Below are 25,638 nucleotides of genomic sequence, written 5' to 3'. Positions count from 1 at the left end.
CCACCTCCCACTCTGACATGACACTGTATATGAAATGGTTTGTTCGTCTTGGTAATATGCTGTGTCTAATGATGCATATGAAAAGCAATCAGTGAGGCAGCAGAGGATCCGCTTGAGGAGCAGCGTTAATAACTTAGGGAAGCAAGAGATTGCAATGCCCCCGCTAGCTCCACAGACACACGTACACATATTACACACAGGAAATTCACAATATGCTACATTCAGCACACTGTTTTGCTATACACTCAATTTTCCTTGTGTAACTTGGTGGTTTTGTTGAGGTTGGGATACATTTTGGTACATAAGTGGGTGTTTGTACATTCTGTGTGTGTGTGTGTTGCACATATCACTGTGCTCAGACATGTTTGGGTTGGCATGTTTTCTCCGTGTGAAGCATATTTTTGTGTGTTGTTGAAGTATACGATAGCCTATACCACACATGGCATCTGCTCTGTGTCTCTATAGGATCAGTTGGTGCACTGTAGGCTGCAACCTGGCTGTGTGTAGAGTATAGAGGAGCAGCTTAAATAATTTACTCACCGCCCATTTGAGCTAAACTTACTTTCACACCTTCCCAGCAGCAGCAGCTCGATCTCTGCATCTCACGCCTAATGACAACTGATGGGTGATAGTGTAAACATAGATAAATGTGTTACTTAAGCTCTCCTCCTGTGTATTATTTTAGATATAATTGACAAGAGCGCAGTATGTACTGATGAGGTATGTTTATGACATAAACGTAAAACATTACATAATTTATTGTAGCCTCTGACTATGGTGCATTGCCCAGTCAGCACAAATCCTACAGAGGAAAAAACCCATGTGCATAATTTATGTGGACAGTTGAGTACAAGCTGATACCAAAGCTGCTTTACTGGTTAAAACACTGATTAACTGCCCACATTATCATGTCTCTCTTATTCTCTTTTGTCAGTGTGAAAACCTAACTTGAAAGTAATGAACAAAATATGGGTGAATTCCTATGAAATGATGCACGGTTAGTTGTATACAGCTGCTGGGATGCCAGTGTCAGCTGTGGCTGTGGATTTTATTTGATTTTTAAACAAGCTCTGGTCTATAATCCTAATCGTTCATTAGTCTGAACAATTCTCTGAGGCGTTAAGATTAGCGAGACTGTGCTGCTCTTTAGTCCTCCCTCACAGCTGTAGTTTTAAACTGTAATTTTTGGACTAGAGCCAAAACAGCTCTCCAGTTTGACTGTGGAGTGTTTTCATTAATGCTGTTTTTCTCTCAGGCTAGTTTGTGTGTGTTGATACTGAGGTCTTCAGTAAGTGACCTTCAACTTGGCACTGTTTATGCCAATTTCTTCTCATTATTCTCCCCCTCGTAATGCCTTAATCAACACAGATACAATGCTTTTTTCATTGGAGGATGTAGGAGACATGCATGCCGTGCTCTCCTCAGCTGTGTTTTGACTGATGTGGGCAAACAAGGCATGACAGGTCCTCCCAAATTGAAATGTCAGCCATCACGTTAATTCCACAGAATCAGTGTAAGAGAGAGAGAGAGAGAGGGAGGGAGAGAGAGGGAGACAAACGGGGAGCAGGGAAGTGTTTTCACCAAACCCACAACCCCGTCTGCCCTCCCCCTTTCTTGTTTTATTACCACCGCCACCTCCCCCCACCACCTCCTTTTAATTTTTCATTTGCCACAGCCTCTTCAACTATTCCACATCACTGTCCTTTGCCCGTTTTCACATCCCTACCTCTCGACCAGGCGCTCACCACCCTCTCCCTCCCCCTCCCCCTCCTGTCCTCTCTCTCTCTCTCTCTCTCTCTTTCTCTCTCTCTCTCTCGGTTTCAGTGAGATGAAGCAGGAGCTGGCGGAGGAAGGCAGCAGATGCTCCATCCTCTCCAAGCAGCACCGCTTCAACGAGCACTGCTGCATCCGCTGCTGCGCGCCCTTCACCTTCCTGCTCAACCCCAAGCGCCAGTGCCTGGACTGCCAGTACAACGTCTGCAAGACCTGCTGCACCTACAGCAAGAGGGACAAAGCCTGGCTCTGCTCTGCATGCCAGAAGGGCAGGTTAGTGTTTCCACACACACACACATTCACATACACACTAGCGGCGGAGACGGGAGAGATAAGAGTAATAGCAGAGGAATGAATGGGAATGAGAGATACGGGAGAAGCTGTGAATTTCTTGATTGGAGGACAGTGAAGTGGGGGGAAAAGTGGGGTGGAGATAGGGGGCATTTATGGGGGAAAGAAAGGAGGAATTGAGAGCAGAGCAGGTTGAGGGAATATGATAAGTGTAAGAGACAGATGTGAGGAAAAAAGTGAATGAATGAGAATGAGAATGGAAGACTTTGATGGAGTCAGTGCTGCAAGAAAGGGTGTTTTTAGGATTTTACTCTACTACCCCTTTGAGCATCCTACTCTATGTTCATTTCTAATGGAAAATGATTGTTTTCACCTCTGGTTCCCTGTCTTTTTAACATCACTACTAGTTTTACAGCAAAGGAGGGAGAAGATATGGGGCCATTAAGGGAGTCGGTAATGAAAAAGGGGGGGTGTAAGAGGGGAAGAAATTGAGGGAAATGTGTGAAAAGGGAATATGTACACTGCTGGAGAGAGTCAGACAAAAAGATGTAGACACAGCAGGGCAGGGCAAATAAATAATTAGACGTGTCATTTTTTTCTTTCAAGCATTTTTAATTTTTGGCATACAACTCCTATTCCTTATGTGAATTATTTCTTTTCTTAATCCTTTTTTTACCTTATTCTGCTGGTCTGGAGTCCCCTAGTTGCATTGCCCACTTACAAAGTAAATATAACAGTTTTGGAGAAAAGAAGAAGAGAACTAACATTTATGATTTATAGAACAAGAGAAAACAATCTGAGGGGAATGCACTACAGCTGCTTGTCTTTGCAAATGAGCTCCGTGTGTGCATGTGTATGTGTCTGTTAAGGCTGTTTATGCATGCGTGTCTGTCCAAAGCCTTGGGAGTTGTTCTAGTGCCCCGACTCAACATTGGATGAATATTAAGCTCTCTCTGTCTGGGCAGCAAGGGTGGGGTGTTTGAAATACTATTACACTGGAGTGTGTGAGTCAGTCTGTCGTGGATTCATGGCAAAATCAATTGAGAGCTTGGAATATTATACGTGTGAACATGTGTGATGTGCATACATGTGATTTTAATGTGTCATGTTAAGGGTCTGCATGTGGCATAAGTGTGATTTTGTGCCTTTGTTATATCACAAGAAAGACAGCAAAATGATAGAAATGCAGGTGTGTTGGTGGTGTATTTTGGAGTTTCTGCCTGTTTGTGTGCTTTAAGATGGAGGTGGACAGGATTGCAAAGCATGACAATGTGTTGCCCCTACACTTGGCCTTATTTCTTTTCCTCAATCCCCCTCGCTCCGTCTCTTTCTGTCTTTCATTGATTTTTGCTGCATGTTGTATTGAGTTAGACCCGCTGCCCAGAGTCCTGGTGGATGAGACAGGAGGGAGGAGGAGGAGGAGGGAGGAGTGGGAGCGGGAGCGGGAGAGACGTAGGGGGAGGAGGAGGAAGAGTGAGGGGAAAGGGATGATGGCAGTCAAAAGAGGTGGCAAGGTTTGCATCGATCATCTCTCCTCTTGCACTCTCCTCCTCTCTCTTTTCTCTCTATCCTTCTCCATGTGTCTCTGCCTGGGGCTCAGTAATGTTCTCATTAGGGGTTTAGACTGAGTCACAGATGGGCCTGATGTCACAACATTGCTGACGACCAGCTACATATAAATACAGCACTTTTCATTAGCGCATTAAACAGGCTTAAATCTGGTTTTAGCATGAATTACTCGCTCTCCGGGTGGAGTCATGTCATTTGGAACAGTGATTTACAGCTTGCACAAGAGAAGCCCCAAAACATTATTTTGGAAATGGCTATTAGTCTGCTGTTGGAGTGCATGATTGCAAAGAAAAGACGTTGATTTGTTGCTAAATAGCTGGGAGATGTAGAGGGATGCTCTCTTTAAGAAGAGGATTTGTTTTAAGGAGTTATTGTGCAGTAAATACAGTACTAATTAATTTGTATTTTTTTCTTTTTAGGAGAGAATACATGAAATGAATAACAGCATCAGTGTACGTCAGTTTGAAAAATCTCAAGTTGAAGTAAATAGTTGAAGTAAATATACAGAGTTTTTTTTTAAGGGAATTCTGCTGAATATAAATGCAGAATCAGTTCATGAGGGAACAGACCGACAAATGGTCTTGCTCACATGCACCAGCTGTCCATCAACATTCACAGTGGCATGGCCACGCTGCTCGCGAGTGTGATGCGTCGAGGGGAAAGCAGATTTGTAATCATCACACACACTGACACACTCAGAGGCTAAAGTCACCCACTCACGCATGGAGAGATGCACGTAAGAATGTATGCGTATACATCATGGAAACATGCCTGCAAACAAACAGATATGTGTGCACATGAATTGATTATCTGTAAAGTGTGTTTTGTTAATGAAGACAACCACTGGTATGAGATTATGTTGATACCAGATGGAATACCAAGAGAAAAGACTCAGTGATTCAGCAGCTTCGTCATAACACCTTTCTAGTCCTGTAAAGCACACACACACACACACACACACACACATACACATACACATGCACCAAACGCAGCTCTCCCACCTGAGTGAGTGGGACAAGCGTGACCATTTGCAGTCTGGTGGGATTAATAACATCCTCAGCCCATGGTCCACAAGCAGCACTTAAACACTCAGCACACACTTTGTAGCACACACACATACACACGCACACTCATCACACACCAGTGGTTTGATCAGAGAAGTCTAAACATTTTTGGTGGAAATTGAAAAGTAATTTTTTCCTTGTTTTGGCTTCACTCCCAAAGCAGTGGGGAGGAATGTTAAAGGGGATGAGTAGGAGATGAAGAAAGATGAAGGTCAAGAGAGAAGAGGGGTGGGGGGATTGAAGAGAACATTAGGAAAGGGAATGACAGAGGAGTGAAGTATCTGTCTCAATTATCTGTGAATAGAAATGCTATGCAGTTCTCCTTTTGTTTTGACTTTCAAATTGCATTGTTCCTCCTGCCGCTTTATTCTCGGTTTGTCCCTCTCTTTTTCTTTCTCTATCTTTTTATATTTTGGTCCTGCCCTCTTTTATATTCTAACTCTCCCTCTCTCTCTGTCACCCCCCCTCCACCCCCCCTCTACCTGATGAACTCTCCATTTTCCACATTTACATTTGAGCTATTGCACCTCTCTGTGCTTAATCTGCAGAAATGGACTGCTGGGTGCCTCCCTATACAGTCCTCAGGCCATTGAATGACGTACTTATATATACGGTGGTGTGTGTATGTGTGTGTGTGTGTGTGTGTGTGTGTGTGCGCGCGCGCACAGAAATAGCAATACACCAAAGTGACAGTCTGACTTACCACTTTATGGCTTTCATAATCTCATCCTAAAGCAGGACCACAAGGAGATTATGGCATCTGCTGCCGACCTACACTGCACTATACATACACACAAACATACAAACAAACAGGTGCACATGAGCACACACCCTTACAGGGCATTTTAGATATTTTAATCAGTGCAACTTAATTCTCCATGCATGGACACACAGCATTGTGCTGGTGGTTTATTTGTGTGTGTGTGTGTGTGTGTGTGTGCACGTGCTGTGTACTGCATACAGCCTGTGAGTACACATGCAAACACAAACAGAGAGCTACACATACCTGTTATCCACATTTATCCACACTGACACGCACACACACTGCTGTAGCTACAGTGCAACATCAACCATGTGTCACATTTTAAATGTGAGCCTAAGCGATCTGTGGCACTGTCATTGTGGCGTAACCACCACAGCTGACAGACAGCTACACACAAACAGCCCACATTTAATTATTTTGTTCTTTGCAATGAGGCTGCCTTCTTCTAAAGGCTAAGCAGAAGGTGATTGGCTCAGGGCATCAGGACACAAGCTAACAAGCAAGTACAAGCACTCAGATATCCCACTAGCAGTAAGAGTGGATAAGTAGTAGTTTGTTTAACACACAACCACACAAATACACACAGTCACATTTACAGATATCACATGGATGTCACATCCATTTATTGTTACAAGTAGCAGCTCCTGTCACTTTCTCAGAAACTGCTGGTGAATACAGGAGATATTCTGCTGGTGTTTATATGTAAGCAAGAGAGTGGAGGTTTTTCTCCACAGAAGGAGGATTCAGATATCAGCAGACAGGTTGTCAATCAGGAAGGAGAATGTTCAGTAAGGGATAATCCAGGTAGTGATGAACATCATTTGCAGCCACAGAGATGTACCAGTTCTGGTCTAATCATGTAAATCCTCCCTTTTTATGGTATGAAAATCTTTTCAATTAAACAAAGTGCATGTCAGCAACTATAGAATGTTTAATTCTTACACTATTTCGTATACAGCACACGCAATTCTGTATTTTTCCACAGTGATGATGGCTGTGGCTGGAGGCATCATATTTTCAGGTTATCCCATTCTCGTGAATGCCATATCTCATGAATGCCTGGAGGGAATTTAATTACATCTGGCACAAATGTCCAGGGTTTGATGGTTAAAGGTCAAAGGTCAAGGTCAGTGTGACCTCAGAAAAATGTGTTTTGGCCATAACTCAAGAATTAATATATGTATGACAAAATGTCACACAAATGTCTAATAGAATAAAATGATGAAGTGATGACATTTCATACCCAAGAGGTCAAAGGTAAACTTCCCTGTGACATTATAATGTTCTGCAGAATACCTCTTTGGCCATTACTCAGTGCCATAACTCAGAACAGAAGGGGAGATTGCAACTATATTTCCTGCAACTTGCCTGACTGGTGGAGGCACACAACCGCAAGGTGGTAATTCTAGTTTTGATTGAACTGATTAATATTGTAGATGTTTTATCACTTGTGTGCATCTCCTTTTGGATTCATGCTGTTGTTTTGTTGTTGTCCACAAAGTTTAATATTACTGCAGTGAAATTTGCAGCTTTTAAGAAAAATAGATCCTGTTACTATTTGACTTGCATTTTTTAGCTGGCTGACAAAGCTAGAGCCCTACTAAATCAGGCTGACTTATGTACAACTTTATATTGTTTTAGTATTGTTTCTGTCGCGTTTGCTTGACAATACGCAGTACTTAGAAAACTTTCCTTGGACAGATCAGCGTGTATGACCTCTCACCTTTCCATCTGCTTCTATCCCAAACATGTGCCTCCATATTAAGACCTCCATACAAAAGGGTACGATTTAGACGTGTGTTTCTCTTGTTTCTATGTGTATTTCATGCGCATGTATCTCAATTTCAATACCTTGAAATGATCCCACAACAATAGCAGCAGTCAGTGTGTGTTTATGAAGACACCAGTGCTATAAACTCCATGAACCCCCTTGCTGCTGCCAGACAAGCACCTGCGGCTAGGAGAAGCAGAGAGTCACAGTGTGATCTTTTTCTGTCCTCCTTGCGGGGGTATTTTTATCAGTGCGGGTGAGCAAGACTAGTCTTAGACAGAAAGGGTGTGCCCTACAGCACCGGGCTGCAGATGAAATGTGTGTACACCGCCACTGACTTTTCAGCTTTAATAAGGCATTTACATGTCTGTGTCTGTATGTGTCTTGCTGCTTGTTTGCTCTGTGTTGTTGGGTTTTTTAGCAGCTGGGGGAACAATGGATTGCAGGACTTATTCTTGTATGTTTTTCCGATAAAGAGCCAAAACAGCAAGCTGCAAGACTCAGCGGATGAAGAATGGAAGTCTCCCCTCTCATTCGTCACTCTGCAGCGATATCAGTTTGTAGTGTGAGACATTTAAATCACACAAGACAGCATTAGTAGCAGAGAAAGTTGATGCGTGCAGCCACATTTCATGCTGCAGTCACAGCTACCTACATGTAAACGTGCTCAGGATTTATAAAGAACTATTTCATTCCAACAAGCACACAAAATTGACTACATCAGGCGTCAGAACATTTTCATACTTGCAGGAAGCTTTTCATAAATTGAAACAGCTTGAAGAATGTAGAGTGCAGCTGAACCAAACTGCAGGCACAGGAAGGAGAGCCACTAATCACCCTCTCTCGCCTTCCATCTCCTCCACTTCTCTCCATCCTTCGCGGCCTTGTCTCGTGTCCAGCCCAGCTGACACTGGAGCCACCAGTCGATCATAACTCTTGATGGTGATTTGCACTTTATACACAGCCAGGCACAACAGCAGTCACACACACACACACACACACACACACACACACACACAAATGAATCTTGCAAGTTGCACACACAGACCACAGTGGTGATTTAGGTTCAGATATCTCCTAATGGTCCTGAGTTAGCTATTTGAATACTCATTAATTGAAACACAGACTAAATGAGAAACATAGTATTTTACTAATGCAGAGTTTCCTTTAAAACTAATCACTGCTGAATTTTTCAGCCTTGAAGCAATCTCAGTTTGTACACAGCACGTATGCGTTTATGTCTATGTTGTGCTGTGTCTCTTTGTGTTCTGTATGAATGTGTGTGGATGGGTGCATTGTAACAGCCCCCCGTTGTATGACCCCTCGTGTTCCATAAAACCATTTTTCTCTGTAGGGGAGGAGGTTTCTATAGCTGGTGATAAATCACTGCTATCCAGGTAAACATGTGAGCACATGCACGCGCATAGATAGACATTTACACAAAAAGAACCTTGAATGTTCCCTATTGTGGGTGTTTTAATTCCTGTCAGTCGTGGGAATAGCATTGTGCGTTATTTTGCAGTTATTGCTCTGAGTCATTAATGTCTCTCTGACTTCACCGGTTGGCCTCCAGCTCCCAGGCCTCCTCCGTGTGTGTGTGTGTGTAGTGGGAGACTGAATCAGTTACACCTCTGATCTGAGTACTACTCCAGGTCCAGTTGTGAACTCAGTTGCAATGAAGCAGCATAGTCTGCAGTTTCTATCTGCAGGTAATTCCTGGCATTTCGTGATTGAGGAAACTGGCCGTCATGCCAGAGCGCTCCACGTGAATGGGGTCATTTGTGGCTCACAGAGATCACGTAGCAGGCCTGCAGCACAGAAGTGATTGGAAATCTCATGATTCCTAAATCGGTTTATGCAGTAAGTTGACTAGTGGATCAGAACAGAAGCTAAAGCTCTTGTTGTTTTTACTGTGGGTTAGTGGGATTGGAGACAGAAACAGTTTGCCACTGAGTGGACCAAGATGCGCAAAAACACCCGTCTGTCGTGTGTGTTGCATTCTGGTGTCAAAGACTCATTTTGCTTTGAGCCTAATTCCTTTCAAAATGGGTGGTGTTAGTGAGTGCTTATTGAGTATAACTGACATCTCTAATTTATTTTAACTTTCGTTAAGTTGAATTGTAATTAAAATTCATTTTTTTCATCTTCTTAAATCAGTATATGTATCATTGGTGTTTGTTTTCATTAGTATACAATTTGACAACCAAAAACAAGTAATTCAAATATTATTTATTTTTCTAAGGTGATAGAGTCCCTTAATATATATAAGTCTTCTCTTAGGACATGAATTATAATTGTCGTTGACAGCACCAGTATTGGTAATTTGATTGGTCCTATATCTGTATAGGCATGCACTAAAAATAGCTCATGTTAACCAACTGGAGCAGCTCCTTTATCTTAGCTTATTTGACAGAACTTCTTGTCAGAACTTCCTATGACTGAGCTGAATTTGAAATAACATTAATGAGAAGGGAATCAGTGCTAATCTTAGCAAGGTAGGTTAACTAGCTTCTGCTTTCTAAATGAAAGCGAGTTAGCCTAGCTGGCTCCTACTTTGTGAAATACAAGCTTAATGGCACAATATGTCCTCTCAGATGTTGAATGTTGTAAAGGGACAGACGTCTTAAACATTTCTAGGCTATATGATTACTGCAGCCAGAAGCATCACAGAAGTTAACAGTGTGTCCTCTAGCGATGCTGGCCCTCAAATGTCAGTTAACTGCTGCCACTGGAAATGCTCACATAGGGGCCTGAAACTTAGACTTTGTGTCATCAAATATGTTTTTGTGATCTTACAATAGCTGCAGAATCATTAGAATTTATATTTCCTCACACAAAAAGTGAGAAGAATTTAAACTTCAACTTTAATGTGGTACATCAAGCCATATTTATCCAAGAAGGTTAAGAGAGACTTAGTTACAGATTTATTTGCAGCTACTGTTTGATCTGGCTTCAGTGCATTGTAGTGCATTGCTGCTGCTAAAGAACATAAGTCATTTATGTTTCAATCAGTGTTGGAGGTCATGACTTCTAATCCATCTACAAACATTTACAAAGGAAAGGCCTTGTATCTTAGTAAGTACTGCACCACTGAAATTTTAATGTCCACATTGAATCCCTATTCCCACCGAATCCTCCCCTCCCCACACTATTGGCTCAGAGCTAAAGTGGCTGGTTCTGCAGATGTGATCTATCAAAAACATCTCCAGTGTGGGAGACGCCCCACAGCGCAGCCAGTCATGTCTCATATCCTGGTGGGCTGGCAGGAGGGGATGTGAACAGCATGATTGGCACATCAATGAAGTGGATCCCTGCTCTCTGATTAAGAATTAAGTTTAGTGTCTTTCACAGAACGTTTATATCACTAAATTATAATCTTTGTTGTCCTAGATAGAAACCTCTCTAAGGTGTTTCATGAATAGTAATCTTTCTTCCCCTCCTCTAACTTCACTCCTCACTTATTCTCTCACTCTCTTGCACTCTCATGCCTCCCTCCAGGCAGATCACACTGTCTGATCTGCTGCCACAGTGAACTCTCTGTAGCATGAAAGAAATAAGATATTGGCACCACAGGATTTTCATGCTCATTGCACATTCCTCGCCTGTCAGCCCAAGAACCCCCTTTAATGAATGAGAAATATTATTTTTTCCCCAATATCTCAGTATTTCTACATATACTGTTAACACTGGATTATTTTTTATACAGCATTATATATGCAGCATTTTAGTATAAAATGACTGCTGAGGAGGATTCCTGGATGAGATTTAAAAAGAAAGGAAAAATAAAGACATTGATCCCTTCACTACTGTTTTCATTAAGACTGACCAGAACATAGAGAGGACTGTGCTTCACCTGATTGGTAATAAGATGGGCTTGGTTCATGCTAAATACAGACTTTGCCAGATGTGGCTAATGTGAATATATGCAATGACATGGATTAGTTATTAAAACTGTAGAACTACAAAAACTCATATCAAATATTGATGAAGTAATGGATCAAAGCTGTATGAGGAGTACATTATTTTACTATTTTATTATTTTTTATTACCATTTCTCATAACTCACAAGCAAGTCAAGGGTGATAATGTTGCCTAAAGCTGTCACAGTGACGCACAATTTCTTTGACAAGCCCTAAGAGCACACTCATGCTGAGAAATATAATACACACATCTCACACATGGACTTAATGTTCTGGGAAACAGAGCCAGTGTAAATGAATAACAATTAGCACAATATGCTAATGCTCCAATCCCACTTTCCCTGTACTGCTGGAGTTCTGAGGGACTTCAGATGGTGTGTATGTACACACCCTTATTGCTCCCACTCTCTCTCTCTCTCACTCTACTGCATATCAATGGTTGTTCATCGCTCCAGGCCTCTGTCTCATTGCACCACCTCTCCCATTTTTCAGCGCTTTAAATGAGGCTTAGCCGGTGCTCCGCTGCAGAGCCGACTGCACTCCGCTCACCTTGTTTAGTCATGATTTCCCACCTGAGCGAGGAGTGCTGTTTGATCTCATTTGTTTAAAATCATCTGATGTTATTAAGTCTGTACCTCCTGGGTTTCTGGGTCTAGCAGGGTGGTGCTGGCCAGCTCCCTGTATGCGTGTATTCTTGCCCCTATGGGTGACAATGAAAGTGCAGTCTGGGAAGGTCTTATGTTTTTTTCTTGCCTTAATAAATAGTGTTTTTTAGTGTTTGGCAAGGCACAGCTAAGAATGTGATTTTTTAAAATTAATTAATATATTCATAAATTCTTCAGAAAACCATCTGTTTTATGGAGAAATAATACAGAAAATTGACCATTTGTTATAACTGGAGACACTCCATAATTGGGGTGGTGTTGATTGGCTTGTCATATAGATGTACAATCAAAACAGAGCAGGAGGGGATGCATTATGCTCCATGTTGTTTTTTTTCATGCATTGAAATTAAGCACAAATCATGCATCAGTTTGCCAATAAACAAATCAGCAGCCACGCTTCCATGACTCGTTCACCATCTTTGCTGTAGACCTGTTTGTGCTGCAGAGGATGACAGTGTGCAGAAAATTACAGATATCTGCTTTATCTTACCTTCCAAAGAATGAAAGTGGACAGTTCAGTATTATTAAGATGTTGGAAGCTTAAATTACACAGGACATCTTGCAGCAGGTAGCTGCTATTCAACTGAAACAACCAGTGGCTCAGAGCAACCAAATAATAGTGAAACAATAGGAATCCTGGATGCTGTCCCTCCCTCTCCCTCTCCCCTCTCTGTCTCAGTCTTTTGGGCTATTTGTTCAGAGCAGCGGCAGAGGAACACGGGTGATGCTGTCTGGTTCAAGCGGGATCAAAGCAGCCGTTCATATCAGGGCTGCCAATAGGAGAGATATCAGAGGAGCAAGCAGACACACATGCATGAATATCCAGTTGGCACACACAGGCAAACACAAAGTGAGGCACTGTGCATACAGCTCACATCCGTAAACAAGTGCACATATACACAAACAGGTACACAAATACACCACTGTATGTGTATCTGGTCTTTAGGGGGCCAGGAAGCCAGACATTTTGTGCATGGACTTATGTGCAAATGTGACTTCGCATTGTTGAGTGATATGATGCTTTGATGACTTGAACCAAGCCTGTCTTTTTGGGAAAAAAAATTACACAGAACTAAATTTGTTTGTCAATTATGTTGTGATGGCAAATACAATTACTGCCTAGATTTTGTTCACACGTAACATTTCTTTTAATGGACGATTTATATAGGCTCTGGAGTCATAGGGAGGTGGTTTGGATAGATAGCAGTTGGACAAACCTCAAAGTACTGTGACACTAGAGCCGGGGGTTCACATCTAGACTCCTGTCTGTGGTTAGGTTTAGGCAACAAAAGCACTTTGGTTCAGGTTAAGTAAAGATCATGTTGTTGGTTAAATGTTAATGAACACATTGTGTTTCAGGTCGCTGCAGAGTTTTTGGTGTAGAGGAGGTTGTGTGGCAAGTTCTATCTGTTGCATCTATTGCACGTATGTCTGTCCTGGAAGAGGGATCCTCCTCTGTTGCTCCTCCTGAGGTTTCTTCCAATTTTTCCCATTTAAGGTTTGTGTGTGATTTGAGGGTCTAAGGACAGAGGATGTCGTTATGCTTCACAATTGTTAAGCCCTTGGAGGCAAACTTGTGATTTTGGGCTATTATATGAAATTTCACTTGACTTATTCTCTATATCGTTTATCCATTTTGATTAATCTTTTCTAACCAAACCAAATATTTGCTGATGACAGATTTCAGGTACTTCCAAGTACTCTTTGCTGCTTTTTTTGCAATTCACATGATGAATTGAATACCTTTATGGTCAGTAAGAGGAAAATTTGAAGAAGAAAATTAACAATTTGAAGACTGCATTTGACTGTGGCAAAGGGTATTTCTCTCTATTTTTGACATTTTATAAATTAAATAATTAGAAGATGAATGCTGATCCCAGCTGAATGATTTTCTGAGTTTCAATCTTAATATAGGTTAGTGCAGCACTTAATTAATGCAGCATTCATGTGTGTAAATGCCATTTGTGTCAAGTGTATCTGCTCTCACCTGCAGAGGTGAGCTGTGGAAGCCCTGCAGGCTCTGTAGTGACTGCCTGACTTGTGGATTCATGCATTTTGAATGAAGGTCTCTCTATACTTTCTCCGGTTCCCCCACTCTCTCACACTCTGACTGTTTCTCGCACATACCCCCCCCCCCCCCCACACACACACACACACACACACACATCTGCTTCCTTCTCTCTGAAGCATTGAATCTTCTCCACTTCTTCGTCTTCAGCTGAGATCATTTTTCACGCCACCAAACAGCCACAGGATGCGCATCTCCGCACTCGGCTTCTGTTTACTTCAACACTGAAACATACACATCTTGGGTAAATTGGTTTCAGCAAACAGTTTTCCCAGGCAGAGTGAGTGAGTGAGTTTGACATCTTCTGAACCTGCCTGCCTCTTCTTTCTTAGTTTGTGTTGATGCACTCATGGTAAATATACTGCCTACCTGCAGTGGACATGCACCAACGTCATTGCTTCCACCTGGTGTCAGTGGGACAAACGAGAGGGAAGGAATAAATGAGGCAGAGTGTAGGCTAAACACGTCTTTGGGTAAGCTCGTCATGCTCGCTAATCCCTTTCCTCACCACCTCCACATGCCACAAAACACTCTTGTACACACACACACATCAAAACACATCCCTCCATCTTGCCATTGCTAGAGTTTTCATGTGTGATAGTATGGAGAACACTGGTTTCCAAGATTTGCTCTGGACCATAAAGAGAACACTAGCTTCCTCCTTTAAGATTCAAGATTCATTCAGTGGCGCTCAGTACTCCTATTCCTCCCCTGTGGACTGTCACTTCAGCGTGCCAATCCTAACAATCAGATTTTCAGCAATTAAACTCATACTTTTTGTATTTAACTGATGTTTTGTATCTAGCAAGGAGTGCAGAAGTCACAGCCACAGCGCCCAGACAAGAAACCACAGCTGTGCTGTGTAAATAAACATAAATCAAGTAGAAACTCACACATGCAATGAGTACTCTATAAACACACACAGACAGTACACATGCAGATGGGTGAAAAATCAAAGGAAAAACCTGAAAAATTAGTGGAGACAGGATGATGCCCCTTTCCATAGGGCATGAGGGGTCATTGAATAGAGTGTAAAAATGATGGAAATCATATGTGTTTACAGTCACCAGATCTCAACTCAGTTGAACATCTATAATAGATTTTGGACTGACATGTTAGACAGCGAGTCCACCACCATAGTTTTCCATGCCAAGGTGCACAATCAAAAATCAACACAGTGCTGTCATGTTGCAGAATTTAAAATACAGCTGCACCACATCCAGTTAAATATGATTTTAAGCCAGTTGCACACAGCTCTGCCTTTTCAGGTTAGTCTTTAGCGTCAGCAGACATACACCTCATTTCCTTAATATGATGGCAATTCCACATGTCAGTATCATGAATAAGCAGCCAAATCACCTTCACTTAAGAAGTCACAATGGCAGTCTCACTAGGTTTGACGTAGTAACATAATCTGAATGCTGTCAGATTAATATGAAGGCCACAGCAGCAGCACATGGTTAAATATGCACAGCAAGGGATTAAATGCGTCCATAGTAAAAGATCAGTAATGTATCATCTCTAATACACAAGGAAAACTGAGACCATTAAATGCTGCAAATGCATCCATTGTATTGAGATTCTTCTTATGACAGATTAGTATGTAAAACCATTTTTCCCTGTGTGCTGTTGGGCAAGAGATTTCAGGAAAAACATTCTTGTATAACCACAGCTATCATCTGACCAGCAGCCTCCCTAAATTAATCAATTTGAATGTCCAGCAAAATGCTGTACATAGAGCATATGGGCAAACAGGAATTAAATGAAAATCCAAATTTTATGTCCCATCATTCTTCTTTTCTTGCTTGTGCACTGTCAGACAATACATGTAGCAGATTTCACACCAAATGTTCATTTTTGGGTACCACATGCAAGAATTTAGTCTCTTTCCGGTCTATAACTAACATATAAATGATAGATACCAATGTCTGTATGACAAAAAGACGTCACTTTAATATAGAAATGAAGCTGTGTTATGTTTTCCACGTCTGAAAAGGGTTCTATAGTTACAGTAACAGGCATAAGCAACAGCCTGCAGTGCAGCTACATGTCTGTCCATACACTGGCCTCCACAATCTCATTCAGTATTGACTTTGCCCTCAAGTGAGTATCACCTTGATGTCTGCACTGATCTCCCTCAGAGGTCACTGATAATGATCAAAACAATTTCTACTGAGAGGCAGAGAGAGAGAGAGAGAGAGAGAGAGAGAGAGAGAGAAGGTGTCTGTAGGCCCCCGCCTCCCACCCCCTCCACCTCCACCTCTTCATGGCTTCAATTACTCAGTGTGACGGCATTCGTATGAATAATGCAGTGATCCCCTGCCCTGGCCTGGAGTACTATGTACGCCTGTGTATGCACACTGACATGAAAGAGAGAGGGCAAAGGTTCTTACAAGTGATCAAAGCTGAGCTGGAATAAGAACAGCAGTGATGCAGAAGCTAGAGCAGCAGTGTGTTATATACTGGTCATCCAAATGAGCTTAATCACTGAATGCATGCATTCCCCTCCAACATGTAACCCCATGTGATCCTTGTACTCAGCTGTCATTAATACCCAGTGTTTCTATCTTTAAAAGTGTTTATAGCTGAGCTGTTTTGCCCTGGGATGTTTTTGCTTCAGGCTCCTCTGATGCTGTTGAGGGATGTTTTATCTTAATGAGGCACACATGGGTAATTAAAAGGCTAGATAAAATATACTGTACATAAAAATTACAATCCAACCTCACTGTGGAATAATTTCAAGGCCAAATTTGTCCACTGAGGTAAAAAGTTCTCCCAGGGTGGTGGTGTGATCAGTAAGTCATGCATGGTAGAGTTGACTGTCACAGGGAACATCGGTTGATGGATGGTACTGTATTTCATCTATATGGCATCCATCTCCACATGCAATCTGTTACCCTCACACCTACTTCACACCATCACCCTTCTCCAATATACAGCATCTCTCATGTGATCTCTAGCCTGATTATACAATGGCCATCTACCATTTAACATGACCACAGTCTGAAACATAAACACCATATTTTTGAATATGTAAGCATTTCTCTATGAATATATTTGGTTAGCAGTCACACTCTGCTCAACATTTTGAAACTTTAACCCTCTTTCTAACTTTTATAAGCTAAATATCCAAGTGACCAAGTGGAAAGCAGTGGCATGGAGGTTAAAAAATGGGACAAAAATGGATGGAGGGATGGATGCAAAAAGCAGCAAAGTCCAAGCCAGAAAACACAAAGGCCAACAGCAGCTATTAATGTTATTTCAACTCAAAGTAAAAAGGCAGAGGGAGATTTCTCCTGTTCTATTGGTAAGCCGTTCCCCTCTCAATCCCACCATCTGTCTCTGTCACCACAAAATCAGTGATGGCACAGAGAAAAACACCACGCTGTAAATGGGAAAGGACAGATGAGTAAGAGAGAAGAGATAAATGTGTGCCCGCTCGCATGTGTGTGTGTTTACGTGCGTGCATGTGTGCATCTGTTGTGTGTGTGTGTGTATTTGTGTGCTTGTGTGTTTTGTTTGTGATCTGTGTGCCGAGCATCAATGATTCATCGTCATTCGTCTCCCACGCCCTGTCTGCCAGACTGAGCCGGGTAGAGTGCTGTTTGCTCTGTGCCAGCGTGTGTGTTGTCATGTGAGAACTCAAGGTACGGTCACATGTGCTTTCAGTCCAATGAGACTGTCCCGCATTCAGCACAGAAAAGTGACCTGATGTCATGTGTCAGATGGAGGTAAGAAAGAAATATTGAGTGGAGCGGTCGTAAATTGTAAACAGTGTATGAGAGTGATGCCGCAGTTTGAAGCCTAACTGTGTCATTTAGAAAAACAAGGCGATAACACACCACAAGAACAATTATCCTTCATTTTCAAGCCCAACACTCATCAACACGACAGTTTCTTTTGGCTGACAGTGCAAATGAGCATGTTGAATAATGGTGAGCTCTGACCTGCGAGTCAGCTGGATGTAGCACTGAAACAGAAAACGCATTTTTTAATTTCTCAGTTGCATGAGCTTCAATTAAAGACCGATGCAAATGTGGCTGTGTCTTTATACTCCATGCCAGGAAAACAACCAGTGGGAGTTAAGACAAGAACATGATTCCTGACTGGCTTCACAACCAGCCAGTTGTGTTCCTTGGATAACACAGCTACAATGCAACGCACCTGAAATACCCACTCTTATCATCTCTGTGAGATCTGAATGAGGCCAGCTAAACAGACACAGCTGGATTCACAGCCACCTTGAACTCAAACCATCAGCAACTTTGTCATTGTGTGAGGCTTAGGAAGTTGCTGAGTAGCTATCTCTTGTCACCAGTACTCCTGCTGTTGGATGATTAGCAAACAGACTGAAAACAACTTCCATAGCAGTATAACTAATGCTGAAAACAAGTGCCTTCTAATTAACAATCACTCCTCCTCATCATTGCTAACTTGATTCACATACGCTCAACCGTATCTTGTCTCGAAGTTCTCTCCACCAAGCTTTGGTTTTTTCTCTCTGTACTTTTTGTATGGTGGCACTCAAAATTTCAGGCAGCACTATTTTCCTGTTATTGAAGACAGGTCTCATATGCTTTCTATGCATGTGTATTTGTGAACGCAACATATTTGCATCGTAAACACTAATTTACAGGTGGGTGTTTTGAGATAGGGAAAAGGAGAGAGAGAAAGAAAGTCAGACAGCAGACAGGCAGCGAGACTGAACATGCCAGAAAACGAAGACAGGAGTTGTGGTGGGAGTCTGCTGTTCCAGCGGTGATCTTTGTTTCTTGGTTGGTGTTGTGTGACTAACTTGATGGGAACTGCTCCCAGGATGAGGGCAGCCAGAGGCTTGTTTGGGAAGCAGGCCATTCACTGGTTTCCTAATTGGTGGGAGCGCAATGGAATGGCTCACTTTATTGGCCTGCTTCTTGGCTGCCTTTCCTCCAATGAAATGCACTTAAGAGAGTGGCGAATGTGACCTTAAGGTCACAGCTATGCAGGAAACATTTAAATAAGAAAATACTTGCTTGGTCTCAGACAAAACACTAGCTAAAATGTAATAGAAGTTGGTTTATTGTGAGCTATTATAGCTATTAAGAAACGTAGGTCTCCTAGGGCTGTGCCATTCATGATATTCATGAAATGTGTTTGGATTTCAGACACAAAGCACTGCAGTGTTTTTAGTCTTTGACAGGCAACATTCTGCACTTAAAACATTGCGAATACTTGCAAATACTGTTAATCTGATTTCTTATTAACTGCATGTGGCCTCTCTGGTGTATAGAACACTAAAGCAGTGCTTATTGTATAAGTGACAGTGGCGCATTAATGAGAGACGTCTTTAAAGCCAAGGATATGTGCTCTCTCTGCAGCACAAACACAATCTCAAACCTTTTTAATCTGAAGTGTGTTTTTACCTCTCCTCAGGCAGAAAGTGGTTCACAGACAGTTTCCCCATCATGCAAAAAGAAAGCGAGTCCAACTTTTACATTTCCATTCTAGTCAACCTTCCTGTCGTCACAGTATAGGTGATTGCTTTAGACCTTCCACAAATGTCAAGCCTTGATGTCTCAAGCTGTTCTGCAACCTTCTGTAAAAAACTTCCAATACACTATGTTCCTCTTCTGTGAAAAAACCTCTTTCACAGCGTTCTGGCTTATCAAACACACACATATACACACACACTCACACACACATGCTCAAAGGGATCTTAAAAGAGCAACTGCGGCCATTGAGTGTCTCACTGTTTCCCCCACTTTTCCACTGAAGATCGATTCACATGGATTATATAGACTGGTGAATGTGCTTTGAAAAGGGACTTCTAAAAATAGATCCTAAGGAACAAATGCCCCATGTGCCAGCAAGCACAACGGCCATTTTTCTTGAAATGCTCATTGTGTCTTTCTGTATTTCCATTCCCCTGTCCTCCTTTGTCCTGGCTTTCCCTTCCATAGCTTCGGTCTCCAGTCTCTTAACAGGTGACAGAAGTGTATGTGGCCTGGTATCATCAGGCTGGTTCCCTCTGCTCCCTAACAGGCCGTTAAGACTCACACTCCAGTACATTGTGCTCTGGCAGCTTCAGTATGCTATTCCCACATTGTCCTGTTTGTCCTTTTCTCAAAGTGACTTGTGAACAATATCAGGGGTTTGAATCAGGTTAATGACCTTTACCCAGTGCTTCCTCCTATCATTCTCCGCTGACTGCTTTAACTTTTTATATAATGCAAACATTATTTTTCAACCAAGCTTAGAATTTGCTGTTTCTGAAGGACACATGGTTTTGATGGATGCATTGGCTCTCAGTTCACAGAACAATCTCAACATCAACTTAGCCACAATAAGAGCCCTCACACTCGGTATGTGGTGCAATTGGAAAAAAATTAAATACATTTAAAAAAAAAACAAAAAAAAAAAAAAACTTTAAAATCCTGTTATTTCAGTGGATTTTCATTTCCTGGCTGAGGTGTTTGATGACATTAAGAGGATAAAACCAGGGTTCCCACCCCGACTGTGACCTAAAAAAACATACAAAAAGCCAGTGATGCCACCTTATTGAGCTTTAATTACCATCACCAGCTTTGTAGGTCTTTCACAACACATCTTAACAAATTAATTATGTTTACAGACTTTTGCCGCTTTCAGCCTCTCATCATATTGGCTCTTCATGTTTTTGGTTCCACATAATTGCTCAGATAAAGGCTGCAGGGAGCTGCAGTTTTCATTATCCACACAGAATAGCCAGATGGAGAAAGACTTGAGTGGTGGAAAGCATAACCGCAGCCTATTCTGTCACTAGATTTCCCACATTGCTGAGCTGCTGCAGAGCTCTGCCTCTCCGCATGCTGCCCTTAAAATCCCATGTGGTGCTCTGGCTGTGCAGAAGCAGGAGGCTGAGAGCAGATTATCTCACTTCCCCATATGCTCCATACATCCACGCTGAGATATATGTTAATATAATGTACTGCAGCCTGTGAAAAATCTGTATAGCTTTGTCATTTCGTTGGCAGCATGTTTTGGTCTCAATGGAGTGTTTCAAAGTGACCCATATCTGAAATCATTTTGAACATACCTCCATCCTAAAATGACCCACATGTGCAGCTGCATAGCAACAAATGATGTGACATCTGCCCAGCTGTTAGGGGAACAAAAACTGTGGTCCATGCCCTAACCTAATTGTCTCAAATGCTGGATTACTCTACTGTGTGAACGCTCTAGTTCTGTTTGAATGAAGTCATCTTTTCCGTTTTAATTCTAGTCTATGCAGAGTGGCAGTAAAAACAATATGAATTTTGGTGTCTGGTAATTCAGGCAGGCACATGAACAAGGCATGTACCTATAGTCTGATAAGACTATAGATTTAAAACCAGGGAGGAAGTTCAGCAATGGGAGAGTGAAATGCAGTTTCACTGTATTCTAAACCTGCCTTTACATTAACTACAACACTGTGCCAGATGGGTCTAATAGAATTTTGTTAATAATCTTTGTCCAATTGTACGATAGCATCTGATGCGTAGCTTTATGTAAACAAAAAGAATCATTTTGTATAAGAGCAAAACCACATCATCAGCTTATAGTCATCCATTTGCACTAATCCTAAATTTTGAATTACAAAACATCACACTAGCCCATTCTCATCATATTCTGACCTGGTCTGTAGACATGGGTTGTAGCAGCAGTCATGTTGTGAGAATTTGAGCCAAATTTTGACTCTGTCTGTGATTGTCAGAGCTCCAAATCTGCCATTGGTGGGCATGTCTCACAGTGCAATCTAGGGCCACCATTTTGGATCGACAAGCAAAGATTTTACTACATATCTCTCATGATTGTGAAATTTTGTCTCTAAATGCAGTATTGATGAGTCATTACAAACTGATCCCATACAGTAAGCATTCTGTATGGGATGCTCACTCTTTGTACTGAGTAACATGGACGTGATAGTACAAAATGTTTCACAAAATGATCTGAGGTGAAGTTCCTCAAAGGCTGCTCTGAAGTAAGATTAGAATGACTATTGTATTACAGTACAATGATAAAGGTACAGTCTTATGACTCTTAAACTCTGTCTTCTTATCGACAGTGGAGAAGGTGCGATCTACTGCTGTATCAGGATGCACTGATATCAGTATATCAGGTGTCAGATAACCTATAAAAGGATGTTGTATTCATGAATTTCCATAAGACTCTTGTAAAAAAAAGTTTTATGTAACATTGTGAAATCAGACCCTGTTCAAACTTTATGCCTCATCCACAAAGAGAGTATTAGATGTCTTTAATGGCAGAAAATTGATTATTTAGGAGTCATGTTAGCTTTAAAAAGAGCAGCATGTAAGGATGAAGGTCTAAATCTATTTTTCATCAGCGTTAGATCAGTGTTGGTAGTGGTGTACTGTAGGAGGTGTACAGCCTAACTCCTAAAACTACTGCCTTAGGAAACCAGACACCGTGTGAGCAGTTTGTAATTCACTTCGGTCCCTCTATCCATACTCTGTCTGAGAGCACTTTGTCCCCATATAACTCATTTCCAGTCTTCCATAGTGTGCCACAGGCTCCCAGCTGCTGACACATTCATCTGTAACACCCTGAATGGTGAAGGACTGAAGAGAGAACAGGGTGATAAAGAGGAAGAGAGAAACAGAGGAGAAGACAGAGAGAGAGAGGGAGAGAGTAAAGATGACAGCTTTAGGTCTTGAAAGAAAGAGCCAGTAGGAGGGAAAGATGGCAGAGTAAATTGCCTGACCGCTGCCTGGAGCTGTGCTTCTCCTAAATTTAGACTTTTTTAAGACGGAGGTAAGTGAAGTGAATGTAACAGAATATAGCAGAATACCTTACAGTGGAGCTGCAGTATAGCTGTATAGCTGTTTACTGTTACCAGAAGCACAATCAAAATTGTGCACATTTAAACTGCCGTGGAGCATGTGCTGCATGCAAATGTGTATCCATTCACAGAAGTTTGTTCATTTAAAGATCATTAAATGATCTTCTTACACTCTCAATGATCCTCTCTCTTACACTGTAAGGGTAACATAAAAAGTCTAATCTCAAATTAGCTGATCTTCTAAATGAGCAGCAGTGTGTCATTTAGGTTGCAGCCTGGACATTTTACCTGTATTTGGACATACTGAGTTTGCCTCTTTCTGTGATATACATTAAGCTGAGGTGTGTGTTTTATACTGAGTGCAGCATAAGTGTGTACAACAGTAGCACAAACACACACCTTAAAGGAATAGGAAAAAATTAATAAGGCAGAAATACAAGAAAGACCATAACCCTAATCTGAAATACTCTCTAACCACAGGATGAGTTCTTTTTATATTCCTGTACTTCTGCTTATCTAAATGTCAATCACAGAGGCACAGGCAGGTGATCAATATTCCAGCTGCTTTCTGGAAAGGTTATGTACAATACTGCTGCTGTTTTCCTGCCCCCTGCAAACCAGACACTGTTTTAAATCATACCGACAGGTTAGCAGGGCTGTTCCTAGGTTTGCTGAAAATCTCATAGGCTTTTCAGCAATTGACCCACGACCTTGTTCTTTGTCCTTCGGCCGGTTCTGCCAACACTGAATATATTTTGGAAGAGAGTCTTTAGTGCTGTGGTGTAGCAACACAGACGGCATAGCTCAGAGAGAATCTTGGCAATAAATATGCAAAACAATGTCTAGGGTATGGAGATATTTTCACAGTATTCTATTTATACAGAACATGAAAAGTATCATGTTGGTAAAGACCACTATATCCATATTAACTCTCCATTTTTCTCTCTTAAAAGTACAGATTTACAATGTTCTATGTTTTCATTTCATAAAATAACTGCAATTACAGATACAATAACTGCATGTACAGACTATAAATTGTCCTTCTCTCACTTCTCCCTCTTGCACAAATCTGCTCTGACAAGTACAAATACATAACCACAGAAGCAGTAAGAGTTAGATTTTCTCAGAGTCCTCATAACAGAAATTAATCAATATTAATATCCCTTTCCTGCTGTGTGCTGCATTTGATTTTCTGAACAGGTCTGTCTTCAGCTGAGAACATATTTGGGGAACAGTTTACATATTTGTGTAACAGATCAGAGATGGCAATGTAGAAAAGTGATGGAGTTTCTCTGAGTTTCTCTCAGTGAGTAGGGCCAAATATGACTCACAGAATAGCCTTCACCCTGTTTAAGTGTTGTTGAGTAAGACACTGAATTTCCACCAGCTCAGGGTTGCTGCTCAGCACTTGACCATGACCTTTGAACTCCCTTTAGAGGGTAAGAGTAAAGGTACATTTTTCCTTCAGGGGTTTGCAAATTCATAAGTTTTGTAAGTAAGTATTGTCAAACACAATTTTTATGTACATGCATATTGCCTATGGATAGCTGAGTTGGTGATGCAAGGGCAGCTACATCCCATCCATCCATATAGAGGGTATGATAGTAGATTTTGACCAGTTAATGTAGTAGCTGGATTAAACTAGGTATAACTGAGGGTCATGAAGGGACAGTAACACAGCATCTGCATAAAGGTTAATTTTGCTCTCTCTGATGGATGTTTGTTGACTATGCTTTGATAGATTGCACCTGCTACTGTTCAATGAATGTGGCAAGGGAAAATGAGGGCATTACCTTGCCCCCTTTGTGTGAAATGAAACTATGTGAAGTCAGCCAATTGACAGTGAAGTTTAATAAGAGTGATATGTATAAGGCCCTTATCCAATTAATAAATGATTCACTGAACCTATTTTTTGTACATTAGAGAATAAGAATTCCAATTGCATCAAGTGCAAGAATTAAGGTGCTTATCTTTGTAACTCTCTTTTTCTCTCATAAAAATATTTTTTTATTCTGTGTGCAGAAAAGTTTTATGCCCGGTACGCAACGATAGAGCTGATAAAAAGAAGCAAGACTGTACAAGATACAACAACTCCTCCAGCTTTTCACTCATTAAGACCTCACAACTCGAGGGTTTTAACTTCCCGAACATCAAGCGCTTTGATCTAACCCTGGAGCTGAGAACAATCTAATTTTTTGTCTTATTTTCTTCTATTAACAAGAACAGTCACTCTGCAAGTCTTCAGAAGTGAATAGGGCCTATTTGATGTTCTGTTATAGTCAGCCCCCGCCCTTCTTTCTTCTCCCTTTGCTCTTCTGTCCCGTCTCTACAGCAGCTTCAACAGAAGCTGAACCAATTCATTAGAAGGCTCAGAAAGTCAATTATGTTAATAGTTCCCTTTGCCAGGGGAGGTGGAAACTCAGCAAAGCCAGATACTTTTTATTGCACTCCTTCAACATATTCTTCTATATATTTTATTTAGACCTCATTTAGATGTGCAAATTGGTCTTCTGAAGTATGGAGGGCAAAAGGGCTAGAGAGAAGAGGAGATGATAAGAAGGGGGGTGTTGGTCCCCCTGCATGCAGAGCTGAGCTAAGGCAAGTGAAGAGATGAAGGAGGAAGGGTAAAACCAGTGTCAGGAGACCATCAGCAGGAATCCCTCCCTTACTTATTCATGCAGCAGTCAAGCATCGGGGAATCTCCCAACCTCATTATGAAATGCGTATTTGCTGAAGCTCACGCAGCAGTGCAGCTCTTGCTTGAAAGCTTCTGCTTATCCACTCCACTCTCCTCCTTCCTTCCTTACTTTTTTAGATCAGATCACTCTAGGGAAGCAATGTCATGCTTCATTCATCGAGATGCCTCTCCCGCTGTCCTAAATCCTCCTCCTCTCTCTCTCTCTTTTTTTTTCCTGACAGGGAAACTTTGGCTAATTTCAACAAGTTTGTGTAGC

At 41.6% G+C, this 25,638-nt stretch overlaps 1 protein-coding gene across 4 annotated transcripts in view; it reads left to right on the top strand.

Moving 5' to 3' along the window:
• Positions 1-25,638, top strand: part of myripb (myosin VIIA and Rab interacting protein b) — a 128,337-nt gene that overhangs the window by 70,522 nt on the left and 32,177 nt on the right. For all 4 annotated transcript variants that reach the window (XM_051066591.1, XM_018693120.2, XM_018693119.2 and 1 more), the window contains exon 3: positions 1,825-2,046. In XM_051066591.1, the coding sequence (XP_050922548.1) occupies positions 1,825-2,046 (222 nt within the window). The remainder of the gene's footprint in view (positions 1-1,824; positions 2,047-25,638) is intronic.

Source organism: Lates calcarifer, linkage group LG24 (genome assembly GCF_001640805.2).
Source record: "Lates calcarifer isolate ASB-BC8 linkage group LG24, TLL_Latcal_v3, whole genome shotgun sequence".
In the NCBI taxonomy this organism is placed as follows: Eukaryota; Metazoa; Chordata; class Actinopteri; family Centropomidae; genus Lates; species Lates calcarifer.
The sequence above is the reverse complement of the archived record's forward strand: the minus strand, read 5'-3'. Positions and strand labels throughout refer to the sequence as shown.